At 51.2% G+C, this 13,565-nt stretch overlaps 1 protein-coding gene across 3 annotated transcripts in view; it reads right to left on the bottom strand.

Moving 5' to 3' along the window:
- Window positions 1-2,410: 2,410 nt before the first annotated feature.
- Window positions 2,411-13,565, bottom strand: part of LOC107395987 (uncharacterized) — a 30,969-nt gene continuing 19,814 nt past the window's right edge. For 2 of the 3 annotated variants that reach the window (XM_054733740.2, XM_054733741.2), the window contains exons 10-23: window positions 12,541-12,666; window positions 12,269-12,451; window positions 11,828-12,060; window positions 10,833-11,612; window positions 10,387-10,483; window positions 10,213-10,314; window positions 7,590-8,411; window positions 6,140-6,262; window positions 5,719-5,847; window positions 5,254-5,446; window positions 5,037-5,161; window positions 3,392-3,570; window positions 3,079-3,212; window positions 2,411-2,996 (exon numbers count right to left, since the gene is read on the bottom strand). In XM_054733740.2, coding sequence (XP_054589715.1) covers window positions 2,764-2,996; window positions 3,079-3,212; window positions 3,392-3,570; window positions 5,037-5,161; window positions 5,254-5,446; window positions 5,719-5,847; window positions 6,140-6,262; window positions 7,590-8,411; window positions 10,213-10,314; window positions 10,387-10,483; window positions 10,833-11,612; window positions 11,828-12,060; window positions 12,269-12,451; window positions 12,541-12,666 — 3,459 coding nt within the window. In that variant the 3' untranslated portion in view covers window positions 2,411-2,763. Of the gene's footprint in view, window positions 2,997-3,078; window positions 3,213-3,391; window positions 3,571-5,036; window positions 5,162-5,253; window positions 5,447-5,718; window positions 5,848-6,139; window positions 6,263-6,572; window positions 7,524-7,589; window positions 8,412-10,212; window positions 10,315-10,386; window positions 10,484-10,832; window positions 11,613-11,827; window positions 12,061-12,268; window positions 12,452-12,540; window positions 12,667-13,565 lie in introns of those variants that run through there. The other variant, XM_054733742.2, reaches the window with a different exon arrangement.

Below are 13,565 nucleotides of genomic sequence, written 5' to 3'. Positions count from 1 at the left end.
ACTACAGAGTTTTCTGGGTTTCTGCAACTTTTACTGCCGTTTTACAAGGAACTTCAGCACCATTGTTGCGCCTCTCACCTCACTCACCCGACCAAGCCCACCCGGCCAACCGTTCCGTCTAACGGGCCCGATGACAGACTCCATCCCTGTGCCTACTTCTCTAGGAAGTTTTCCACCACTCAGCAGAAGTATGGCGTGGGCGATCGTGAACTGCTGGCCATAAATTAGGCGCTGGAAGAATGGAGACAGTGGCTTCTGGGCACCATCCAGCCTTTCACGATCTGGACGGACCACCAGAACCTTACTCAACTCCGCTCCACCAAGTAGCTTAACCCTCGCCAGGCCCGCTGGGCCCTCTTCTTCGAGCCCTATAATTTCCATCTCGCCTACCATCCCGGAACCAAGAATCAGAAGGCTGATGCCCTCTCCCGGCAGTTCTCACACTCCACGCCCATGTCTGAGCCCGCATTGATTCTACCAGAGCACAGATTCCTGGCCCCCCTGAGGTGGCCGTTGGAAGAGACTATCCAGCACGCCCTCCGGGGCGACCCCGCACCTCCAGAGACTCCCGCAAATCGTCTCTACGTCCCTACATCCTGCCGCAGCGAGGCGTATTCCTTGGCCCACTCGTCACGCCTGCCTGGCCATGCAGGGATTCTCTCGGACTCTGAAGTTCCTCCAGCGGGCCCTTTGGTGGCGACGCATGGCTAAGGACGTTAAGGACACTACTAGCGCCTGTGACATCTCCAAGACACCCAGCCAGGCCCCTGTTGGGGTCCTCAGACCACTCCCGGTGCCCAGCCGTCCCTGGTTCCACGTGGGCCTGGATTTTGTCACGGGACTCCCGCCAGTCAACAACCTCAACACGTTCCTCACGGTCACAGACCATTTTTCAAAAGCGGTCCACTTCATCGCCCTTCCAGGTCTCCCTTCGACCCGACGCACTGCGGAACTATTCCTGGAAAACGTGATGTGCCTCCATGGGTTCCCTATCGATGTGGTCTCCGACCGGGGCCCCCAGTTTACCGCCCGATTCTGGAAGGCCTTTTGCCGCCTAACGGGAGCATCGGTCAGCTTGTCCTCAGGCTATCACCTGCAGACCAATGGTCAGACGGAGCGGGTTAACCAACAGCTGGGTCGGTACCTCCAGTGCTTTGTCTCGGCTCAACCCTCGCAGTGGCCTAAATACCTCCTTTGGGTGGAGTTGTCCCACAATTTACACCTCCTCGACCACTCACATGTCCCCTTTTGAGGTCTGCTATGGCTACCAGCCCCCAGTCTTCGCCCACCAGGAGCCCGATGTTGCTGTTCCTGCCGCGCAGTCCCTGGTGAGGCGCTGCAAGAACACCTGGATCAAGGCACGAGCTTCCATCACCTGGGCAAATGCCCGTTACGCTCACCAACATCTCCGCCGACACCGTCCTGGTCCCTCCTATGTTCCTGGGGATAAGGTCTGGGTGTCCACCGCGGACCTCTGCCTCCGTGCCGGATCCAAAAATCTCACTCCCTGGTTCCTCGAGCCTTATACTGTACAGAAGGTTATCAACCCAGTCTTGTACCGGCTGTGGTTGCCGACAGGTCTCCGTATCCATCCCACATTCCACACTTCCCTGCTCAAGCCCTATGTGGATTATCCCCTCCTACCGCCTCCGCTGCCCGCTTCCTCGACGGTGAGCCCATCTATACCGTCCGATGCATCCTGGACGCTCGTCGCCGAGGTCGAAGTTGGCAATACCTCGTTGACTGGGCGGACTACGGCCCAGAGGAACACTCCTGGGAACCGGCCCGCTCCATCCTGGACCCTTCCCTGATATCGGACTTCTGGGACCGCCGGGGCTGCCCTGGGACTTCGGGAGCCGTCCCTGGACGGGGAAGGGGGTGGGGGTTCTGTCAGAGCCCAAGTCCCCAAACCAGCCTCTTCCAGGTAGCCGGTCTCCACCCTGGACCACATCTACCAGCATGCTCCTCGCGGGGATTCCCTCCACGTAACTAACCGTGACTATATACAGAAGTCGCCTCCCCAGCTCACCACTCAGTCATAGTTTCTTCAGATCCATGATCAGAGTATCCAATCAACCTATCCATCCAACGAACTGTCTACTCACAGTAAGTGCTATTATTTACCTCGGAAAACCCAGTATCTCCGTGTCACTTCACTGATGCTCGGGGATTCCTAGATCAAACTGCGAGCTGGTGTATCGCCGAGGCTAGCACTTCCGCATCTGTAAAGCCACGCTCGCTACAGCTCAACTCCTTGTATCCAGCCGGCCAGTCTGACAGCAACCAGACAATCGCCTAAACCCACAAACATGGGTGTGAGCGTGTCACGCAGCCACAGTTACTAGATGTGCGTTAGGTTGGAGCAGATTCATACCAGAAAAGGTCAAAAGACATGAGGTCAAGACAAATATATAAGTAAAATATTTATTTATGACAAAAACCAGTGTGAGATAACTGACATTAGTCACAGCTGAGTTACAGGTCACATGACTCACTCATACAGGGTTAACACACTGTCAAACCGGACCAATAGATCTGTGACATCACGTGATGAGCAGCTTCCTGCTTTCACCATCCGACACATTTAGGTTGTAACTGATGGTAGGTTATAAACACAAAGACTGGGGGGGTCCTAAAAACACTTAAAATCAAGAGAAACTCTTCATGCCAGTCTCTCCTCTCAGATTCAGAAAAGTCTTCATGTTCCAGCAGATCCACAGGAGCGTCCACGCGGCTCTGAGGGTCAGGGCACAGCAGCTCAGCTCAAAAACACTTTCTGAAGACGATCCGAGGTCCATTCTCCTCATATTCCTTCTGACTGATCCATGCAGAGCTGAAGGTGGGCAGGTTAGCCAGAACCGCCCCACCCCTCCACACTAGGCAGTCCCTGTTTTTGGGGCTGGTGACTCTGATGGCCCCGCCCACCTCTGCAGGAACAAGAGCTTTGATTTCAGCCTGGAGCCGCTCCGGGAGGCCAGGCAGCAGAGTGTTCCCACCTGCAGTCAGAGACGAGAGCAGATCAAGCCCGGGTCTTTGCTGGACCACAACACCTGAGTTTCACAGGAACACAGAACCTACCTGACAAAACGATGTTCCCCAGGAGGCTGCGCCGCAGGTCAATGTCGGACTTCTGGATTGACTTGGAGATGCTCTCATGCATCCCATAATGTTCACGTCCAATCAGCTGAGGTTTAAACAGAATCTCTGGAGCCCTTAAAGAACAGCAGCAGTGATCCGTTAGTTATGCTGGTTCTGACGGTCAGACAGAGGAGCAGCAACATCTAGTGGACTGTAGTCTGGAAGTCCCCGAGAGGACCCATTTCTGTACAGTTCCGACAGAAAGGTCCGGTTCAGACGGCTGCTTCAGCAGGACGGGACACTCTGACCCTACCTGAAGCGTTCTGTTCTGAGGGTGACGATCTGTCCGTCTGGCATGGTGTAATGCATCTCTCTGCAGGATGACTCTGCAGCTTGGTAGTCGAGAGCAACACAGCAGCACCTCTCCTTTATCTCTCTGGCGATCTCGTTCTCTGCCGACGTGCACATGCTAACACCCTGTTCCTGCAGGAGCTTCAAACAGATGAAACCGTCAGAAACAATGGAATCCTCCTGGTTCTGGTTCTTTTGACATGAAAGGAGACGGATCAGAAGCCTCATTTCTACGTTTCCTTGAGCACCAAACAGGGTCTGATAACGGCACTTCCTACACTAACTTTGTGGAAGTGTAACTTAAGAGAACAACTCTGATGGAAGCGCGTTTTGGTGGCAGGGAAACCGGCAGCGCAGCCTCAGATTGGTGCTGCATCTGCAGTGATGTGGGCGTTGTACCGAAGAGAGAGCTGAGTCAGAAGGCAAAGCTCTCGATTTACCGGTCATCTACGTTCCTACCCTCACCTATGCAGCAGCCCGCCTGGTCTTCAATCAGCCTAACAGAGCACATGTCACCCCTCTTTTCACTGAGCTCCATTGGCTACCGCAAAGTACTGGATGGTACGGCTCCCGTCTACCTGAGTCCTCTTGTAGAGGCTTACGTCTCGGCCCGGCCGCTCCAGTCAAAGGATCTTCGGCTAGCAGCGCCTACACCACACTCGGGACTCTTTTCACGTGTCGTTCCACAGATGTGGAATGACCTACCAAGCACTAGACCCAGCTCTTCAGAGAGCATCTTCTAAACTAGCACCCTCCCATCACCACTCTGCTGCACGCTCCATGTTTGCATGTTAACCCTAACCCTAATCCATTATCACCTGTACGTCGCTCTGGACAAAGCGTCTGCCAAATACCTAAACATCAACCTATGGTCACCAGCTTTGGGTAGTGACCAAAACAACAACATCACGCACACAGGCGGCCAAAATGAGTTTTCTCCGCAGGGTGGCTGGGCTCTCGCTTAGAGATAGGGTGGGAAGCTCTGTCATCCAGGAGGGGCTTGTACTAGACCCGCTGTTCCTCCACATCGAGAGAAGCCAGTTGAGGGGGCTCGGACATCTGGTCAGGATGCCTCCCTGGTGGTTTTCTGGGAGGAGACCTAAAGGAAGTGCCAGGACACGCTGGAGGGAATATGTCTCTGTCTGGCCAGGGAACGCCTTAAGATTCCCCGGAGGAGCTGGCCCAAGTAGCTGGGGAGAGGGAAGTCTGGGCCTCCCTGCTTAGGCTGCTTTCCCCGCGACCCGACTCCAGATAAGCAGCTGAAAATGGATGGATGACGGTTGGACGGACATCTGAGAGCAAGGCTGATAAATTGTAAGAACTTAAATAATAATTATTATTATTAGCCTATAGTTGTATAGCGCTGCTAGCATAGTAATATGTAATATTCTTATGTAATAGTGACTGATTTCTATTATTCTAGTGGAACATGTGACCGACACACACATGCATATCTGCTAGTGTTCCTACTGTGTGTGTTAGTTCTCCTCCCCATTGCCTGACTGCTGACATGTTTGTTTCTCGGTTAGCTTAGCTAAGGTCTGCGCCTCGATACGGTTACTTTAGGTCATTAAAGTAGTCCGAACGTGTCAAAAACAGGTACATACTTTTTTGAGCTGCGTTGTAACGTCCACACCGGCCAGTGGGAAGCGCTGCACAGCATGAGGCAAGCAGTAGCCCTCAAACACAGGGACGCTGTGGCTCACCCCGTCTCCAGAGTCAAACACCACTCCTACAAACACAAGATCAGGAAGAGGGTTCCACATCGTTCAACGGTGATCTGAGAGATGACCCCGTCACCCTGCGTCCGAACTTGAGCAGTACCCGTGGTTCTCCCTGTAGCGTAGAGGGCCAGCACCGCCTGCATGGCCACGTAGGTCAGAGGAACGTTGAAGCTCTCAAACATGATCTCCACCATGCGCTGCCGGTTCTCCAGGGGGTTCATGGCTGCCTCGGTCAGCAGAACAGGATGTTCTTCTGGCTCCACCCCCATCAGCTGGAAGGTGTGGTGCCAGATCTGTAAGGTACCAAACCCGCAAGAACAGACAGGTTTCATCTTTTATTTGAATAAAACACGAGACAGTTGTTGTAAAGAACCACGTCAATCCGTCTCCTGTGGTGGGCAGTGTGTCCATCATCACCACCCATGAAAGCACACCTGCTACCTGTGCAGCTCTGCTCGTCCCCGTGCGTTCTGGGACTTGTAGTTTTAGCTTTATTACTGCAGTTCCCCACGTTCACTTTCCTACACGTTACACATGATGGCATGGTCTAGATGGAGCCGTGTACCTTCTCCATGTCATCCCAGCTGCTGATGATCCCATTCTGTATGGGGTGCTTCAGGGCCAGGACCCCCCTCATGTGCTGAGCGTCATGGCCGACGTAGACACCCCCCTCTGGGTTACCGTTCATGATTTCCTGCAGATAAAAAAAGAAGGAACCTGCTGGAATCTGTGATGCTCCCAAGGGGTGGCCTGGGGTGGCCATGCCCCCCCCACCCCCCCAAAAAAGAAGAATGGAGCAATGCAATGCTTTGCAACAGGCTAAACTCTCCACAAACCCTAACTTGGTGTGCCACCCCCAAATGTTCTTTGGCCCCATCTGGCCAACTTTATCTAAATTTTCTGGGGGCGCCCCTGACCGGATCAGCAGGTTATTGGGATGAACCAGTCCCGTTGGTGCCAGAATGAAAGCATCATCGTAGCCTTACCTCATATTTTGGAACTCCTATAATATTTGGGAATACAGTTTTTGGCCCATCTTGATCTGCAAATCCTGCTTTCATCAAACCAGAACCGGTATCTAGAACCACAGGAACGTTTAGATCCCAGACCTGGAACCACAGCAGGAACAGAGAATTCCTCAGAGTTAGGACCACACTGGTGATGTGTTCAGCTGGAGTTAGCATCCCATTAGCCTAGCTAGCCACTAACAAGTCAAGTCAAAATGTATTTCTGTAGCACGTTTCATTGGCAACAGCCGACGCCCCAAAGTTCTGCACACAAGGTGAAAACGCCGTCGTGATGAGAAAAAAAAAGACCCAAAAATCATTACTGGATGCTAAAACCACAAGCAGACACATAAAAAGGAATAAAAGCAACAATAAAAATACTAAAGTTAAAAAAGCCTTAAAAGAAACCTACGGCCCGTTGTTTACTGGTGAAACGCCAAAGCGTGCACGTCCGTTTTCACACGTGCTGACAGAATCAGCTGTTCCACAGAACACCCTCACTTTTTAACCTTGAGGTTAACACACACACACACACACACATCCTGATTCAGTGTCTCCACCGCAGGTGTGTTGAACTCCGTTTCAACACACCTGATTTCAATCAGCAGGTGATTAACAGGCTTCTGCAGAGCCTGACGAGCTGCTGCAGGTGATTCAACCACTGAATCAAGTGGGTTGGAGCAGAGAAACAACAAAAACATGCTGGATGCCGACCCTCCAGGACCAGGATTGGGAACCACCCAAATATTTTTTATGTTAAGGTTCTTTTTTTAACCCTAACCCAAACAAAAAATGACCATAAAATAAATAAAAATGAAGATATTTTAAATGAAATACAAGCTAAATGTAATGAAAACACTTCATTCTAAATTGTGTGGACTTTAAAAGAGAAATAGCATTTCTTTCTGCTTTCCTGATTCATTTTCATGTTGTTTTGCTCTTAGAGGTTACGTTTTACTGTGGGAGTGAATAACTGCAGGTAAACTGGTGCTCCGCTGTGTTTCTTTGTAAATAACATGAGTTTTTTGTTGAGCTGTGCTCAGATCAGCGTTCAGACCAGCTGACCTGTGCCGGTCCGACCCACCAGAGAGAGAGAGAGGCGCTGGCTTCAGACCAGAGCTTTTTACTTTGACGGGACAAACAGCTGAGACTAGGAAGGTCCGTCGGTGTGTGCTCATCGTGCGGTAAAAACAAACAGCATAAGTAAACACTTCTGAGGTTACAGCGTGCATTACTGTCCCTACGCACGTTCCACCATAAGACGGACGGATCCCTAACCCTGACACATCCAGCAGGATCAGCACAGCACTAGAATCAGAACCGCTGGCTGGTCTCTAATACCTCCGAGGCTTTCATGACAACGTCATCCTGTAAGGAACAAGAGAGAAAGCTACAGCTCATACAAACATCCACCTCCGTGCTGGCATACCTCTGGAACATCGTCAGTAGGACGGGTCCACGCCTCTTCAGACCCACAGCTGGATCTCCGTACAACGTCGGACCTCTGAAACCCGTCAGACAACCAATGAGTTCTGCCTGGGTCCGACTCCAGCGGCTGACCAGGAAGCACCCGTGGAGTCATGTAGGCGTGGGAAGGACCATCGCAGCAGTCGGATGTTAGGAGCTTCTTGTTGTTGTTGTTGTTGGTAGTGAGCTCCTTCACATTTGGACTGATGACCAAGCCCTCAGCGGCCTCTCCATCTGGTGCACCAACATCATCCAGCCTCCTCCCAGAGGCTGGTGGAGCTCCCAAACCATCTCCTGATTCAGTGTCTCCCATGCGAGGCTGAGGATGGACAGCGTCCTCCATCGGGTCTTTGAAACCAGAACCTCGACATGGGGAAGGCGGATCTTCAACCTCCAGACCAGAAAAGGACCGGAAACCTTCACTTTGACACCAGTCCCGCCCCGCCGACTCGGTGCTTCTAACAGACGGTGCAGCGTCCTCCCCATCTCTCGGCGTCTCTGTGGGTTCCTGCTCCTTGTACAAACTCTTCTCCAGCGCCTCCACCTCTCGTCTCTCCTTCTCCAGTTGGAGCCGGAAAGCCTCCCCGTCTCTGATCAGACGTGGATCAGAACATCTGGATCTGCTGTTGAGGTCCTTCAGCCCTAGTCGGTTCAGATCTGGTCCCTCGGGAGCACTGGAGAGGAGCTCACCTGAACTCCATTCACCTTCACTGGAGGATTCATCTGATTCGAGCTCAGAGGAGCTCTGGGGTTCTCCAGCTTCAGCCGGCTCACTGGACCTCATCTAGAAGAGAAACAAGCACCGGTGGTCAGACGTGTTGGCTCTAGAGTCCTTCTGTCCGCCAACACCCAGCCGGGCTGCTGATGACCTCACATCGTTTATGGTGCGTTGGGTTCAGGTTGGAAAGTTAAAGCTGGTGACCCAACCAGGACTGAAGAAGATCCGGGGCTTAACACACGCGTGCGTGCGCACACACACACACACTCTCACACACTCACACACACACACACACACACACACGTAACACGCACTAGTCTTTTCATAAAACATTCGTGGCTTGAGCCCAAGTAGCCGGGCCTAACGCCGCCCCGTGTGCAGACGTGAATCTCAGACTCTGATAGGTTTGTCGTCATGAGAGAGCAGGTTCACAACACCACGTAATCACTGTGGTGCTTGGTGTGAAAGATCAGCACACCCAAATATAATAGGAGCAATAATAATAATAATGATAATAATAATAATTATAATAATGATAATTATTTTTATTATCATTATTATAATTATAATAATGATAATAATAATAACAATAATGATAATAATAATAATTATAATAATGATAATTATTTTTATTATCATTATTATAATTATAATAATGATAATAATAATAACAATAATGATAATAAAAATATAATAATAATAATAATAATAATAATAATAATAATAATAATGAAGTGGAGTTTGACATTTGTTGGGATCCCGGTGGGTCACATGATTCCTGCGGGATTCCCGTGAAATGGGAGTCAAGTTATTTATAATCCCGCTACCGGGACAAAACAGGAAAACTATTCAACGGGAGTGGGAATGAAAATATATCCAGATTTCTGTTCAATATGAAACTCTGGTCTTATAAATGAATGTGTCGTTTTAATTGACATTAGTTGTGTCTGACCCTTCTGACTACAGCGGTTGTGAAAACACGAGGACATCACTGATGTGTTCAAATCAGCGGACTTTCTGACCGACGTGCCTCTTCTCTTAACTTTCCCAAAATGAAATAAACCTGAAAAGCACAAACTGACTGTTGAGAATTAGCTCTGATGCAGCAGCGGCCTGCAGGAGCGCTTCTACTTCTAATAGATCTGCACCCGGCGCACCAGAAGCAGCCGTATTACAAACGTGAGGTTATTTAAGGTCATTTATTTTATCGTGATACTTGTGCTGAACTAAAACACCAGACAGGATGACCGTTTGTCCTCAGCAGCGATTTAACAAACAGCTGAGATAAACCTGCATCTCCAACACAAGTCACACCAAAATCAACCTTTTTTTGCTGATAACTTGTCTAAATAAGTGTAATGTAGACATGTGTAGTTGTTATTTTTGCATTTTGGTGCATTTTCTTTAAAAACTTAAAATTCAGCCTAAAACCTTCAGTCCAGCGCCCTCTTCAGCTCTAAATTATTCGACACTAATTTACAACAGCAGTTTGAAACCCTAACCCCAATGGGTGAAGCGACCCATGGCGGTCAGACCTCTGTGGCTGTAGGTATGAAAGCATCGGTCTCAGCCAGGCTTGTAGCTTAGCTGTAGTTAGTTAGCATTAGCACTGAGTCGGTCCCAGCAAAGCTTCTAGTATTATAATCATTTAGTTCCAGTATCGTGGCTGTTAGACTTTGTAGTGTAGCGGAAATCCACATTATTCCCAGATTAACTTGTGCCGGGTTCACTCAAACATTTTCTACGATGGGGTTGGGAAAGCTTCTATAACGTCGGTGCTGATCAGAGCAGAACCCAGCGTCTGCATCTGGACGCTACACAGGTCCAGCTCTACCACAAGCAGGTTCACAGTAAGAGTCCAACGTACTCCGGGCTTGTCCTTCCCGTCCCACCACCAGACCTCCCTCCTGTCCTCCTCCTCCAGCAGGACATCCAGCTCCTTCTCCTGAGCAAGGACATTTTCCTCCTCCTGTCAAATGAGAAATCTGGGTGATGATCAGATCTCCTTACTGATCACAACCAAACCTTCTGGACCACTCACCTGCAGTATCCCTCCAGCCCGGTCCAGGATCTTCTCCACCTGTCTCAGACTCTCCTGCTCCTCCTCCTCCCACTGAGTCAGAGAGACGTCCGTCCCACTGGAGAGAGGATGGTTAGAAAGAACAGTGAGAGAGTTGAGGACGAGGAGGTTCTCCAGCCGCACCTAGGTGAGCGTCTGATCTTCACCTGACAGGTTTGAGAAGATCCAGCTGAGACCTTTAGCTTCCTCAAACAAGAAACCCTCTGATAGCATCAGTTAGTCTGAAGATGGTTGGAGCTGGAGGACCTGATCATTTCTGTTAACTAGTTAAGGAGGACAGAAGACCGGATCCTTCAGCTTTTCCACCAGGTTGGTGAAACTTTTACGCTGAAGCTCATCCTGCTAGCTAGCATGTCTGTTAGCGGATCCTGTTGTCACGATCAGGGCGTTCAGCCTTCTTTCCTTACCTGTAAGCAGTGTTGCTCGTCTCAGGATGGGGGTGAGAATCCCAGAGGAGCGTCGGAACCACCTCCGTGCTCCGGGAGGCAGCGTCTCTTCTATCAGCCGTGGAGCTGGAGAGAATATCATCAGCTGATCCCGGTTCAGGATCGCTGAAGTCGCTGTCCAAGTCCCCGTCTCCGCTCTGTGGGTTCGTGGATGCTGTGCAGGTCATCACCTCCATCCGTGTGCGCCGGGCTGCAGAGGTCCGGGGACCCAGATGGTCTCTCTGAGTGACGGTGTCTGGGCTCTCCAACCCATCTACTGGTCGGCTGAGCCAGGGGTTACAGGCTGCTGCAGCTGAGAGCTTCAGGACCTCTGCCTCCACTTCAGGCAGGATCGGGATGCTTTCTCCACAGGAGTTCCCCTCAGAACCTGGACCCACTCCCCCCACGTGATCCGGACCACCAGAGACACCCTCCTCATGACGGTGAAGCTGCTTTAGCGTACATCTCACAGAGCCTTCAGCTTCAGCTGATCTCTGTGGAGCAACCTCCAGCTGGGCCCACCCACCACCATTAAAGCCAGAGTCCAGCGGCTCGAGGGGGCGGGGTTTCTGGTCTACTGACACCGAGCCAGAACCTGCAGGTGAGGGAGCCTCTGCAGAGCTGCAATGAACATCTGCAGCCTCAGAGGGCCAGGTCACATGACCTCCATGCATCAACTCAGTCTGCCACTGCAAGGCCAGCTGGAGCTGGTCCACCAACACGGGTCCAGAGGAGATCAGCAGCTTCCTCAGAACCACGCACCTGAATCAGAGAGGAGAAGTGTCACAGACGCTTCAGCGTAGGAGTAAAACCCGGTCACGGCTTCAGCACAGCCACAGACGGGGGTGTGAGAGTACTAGTTACTGGTCACCCTGAAACCAACTGGTCACTCTACTGGTTAGCTAGAACCGGAACCAGAAGGTAAAAATGGTCTGCATGTCTGGGTTCTCGTCTAAAGACCAACATGGACTTCTGACCTGTGATAAATGCGCCTCCCTGCCTGCCGCAGCTGCTCGTCTGGGATGGCGCTGGACAGGTGGACCAGATGAACCAGCTCCTCCATGTCCGGGGCGGGATTCTTCTTCAGGAAGGTGGACAACTCTCGTCTCCACACCGTCTGCTGCTCAGAGGAAAGGTGGTCCCTGTGAGCCGCTGAGAGCAGCTCCTGGAGGAAGTCCTCCGAGAGGACCAGCCTGCACCAGCTGTTGGCCTGCAGAACCAGAGGCAGAACCATCACAAACAGGCTTCCAACCCCACACCCACCCCACCTTCTGGTGGTGCCTGTGTACCACAGCCCCAGAGCTGCTGTGCCTACCATGTAGCTCATCACCACCAGGGTGTGAATGGGTGAATAACTGTTGTGTTGTAAAGTGCCTTGGGGGGCTGCAGAGCCCTAGAAAGTGCTAGAGAGAACGTGCCTTGTTGTAGTAGTGGTGATAGTCTGAAACAGCTCTGAGGGTCTGGAGAACAAGCGTCACGTCTAAATGGAGGTTGTCCTTCAGCCTCTCCAGGTCCTGAACCCACGACTCTCTGGTCTGGGCCTCCAGAGGCAGGGTCTCCTCTAAGGTGTGGATCACTTCCTCACAGTGATGGATGAGCACCTGGAGGGAGGGGATGGAGAACTACGCTAGCAAAGATCTAATGACACAAACATGAACGTCCATCTGAGGAGGAGCATGAAGATCTGCACCATGGCAGGAGAGTAAACGTTGGTCTCAAACTCGGACAGCGACGCCACTCCCTTGGCTGACCTCCCGTCGATCTCCGCTGTGTAGAGCTGCAGCTTCTCTTGAAGAGCTGCGATCTTCTCAGTTATCTGAAAACATTCGACCAAGCAGGAGGATCAGAGGACGAAGATCTGGCAACAGGAACTGAAACGCTGAGAGCGGCTGTGGTGATGGGATATTTTAGTGAGGATGTTCTACGACTTATGAGCAGCACAGGGTTGGGCATGGAGCATCGGCTGGAACCGGGACTCCCAGTTTTTCCCGGAATCTTTCAAAGTTTCTTACTTCCATTCCCAGGCTGCCGACCTCTGGAAAACAAACGGGATCTGCTCATTCTGATGGGCGCCTTTGAGAGCTGCTCACGCCGGCCGTCTGTGGCTCCCACCCTGCTGCTGAACTTCTACTCCTGATGCTAACTCCTGCAGCGGCGTGGAGGAGCTCATTTAAATGGACTCAGTAGAAGTTTTAGAGAACTAACTCTGGGCGGAGTGAGTTTCTCGCTGCAGAAATAAAAACACGAGCGTCAAACGCAGCGACACTCGTCTGTGAGCGTCAGGAGGCCGAGCTGTACACGAACAGCTGGAGCAGCCTCTGAGGAGGACCACACCGGGTTCTGCCACTAGGAGCCGACCGGCATGATGAATAAATGATCTGACAACGTGTCAGATTATTTATTTTTAACTATTTAGTCTGTTGAGTTTTAAATCTGTTGGGTTGTTCCTGACGGCAGCTGCGTGTTAGTTTCCGTTTCCCTTCAGACTGAAGCTGCTGCAGCAGGTCAGGGTTAGGGTATGATGCTTTTAGATGACAGGGTTAGGGTATGATGCTTTTAGATGACGGGGTTAGGGTATGATGCTTTTAGATGACGGGGTTAGGGTATGATGCTTTTAGATGACAGGGTTAGGGTATGATGCTTTCAGATGACAGGGTTAGGGTATGATGCTTTTAGATGACAGGGTTAGGGTATGATGCTTTTAGATGACAGGGT

The sequence above is a fragment of the Nothobranchius furzeri genome, chromosome 3, assembly GCF_043380555.1.
Source record: "Nothobranchius furzeri strain GRZ-AD chromosome 3, NfurGRZ-RIMD1, whole genome shotgun sequence".
In the NCBI taxonomy this organism is placed as follows: domain Eukaryota; kingdom Metazoa; phylum Chordata; class Actinopteri; order Cyprinodontiformes; family Nothobranchiidae; genus Nothobranchius; species Nothobranchius furzeri.
Note: the sequence above shows the minus strand (reverse complement) of the source record. Positions and strands in the feature narration are given on the sequence as shown.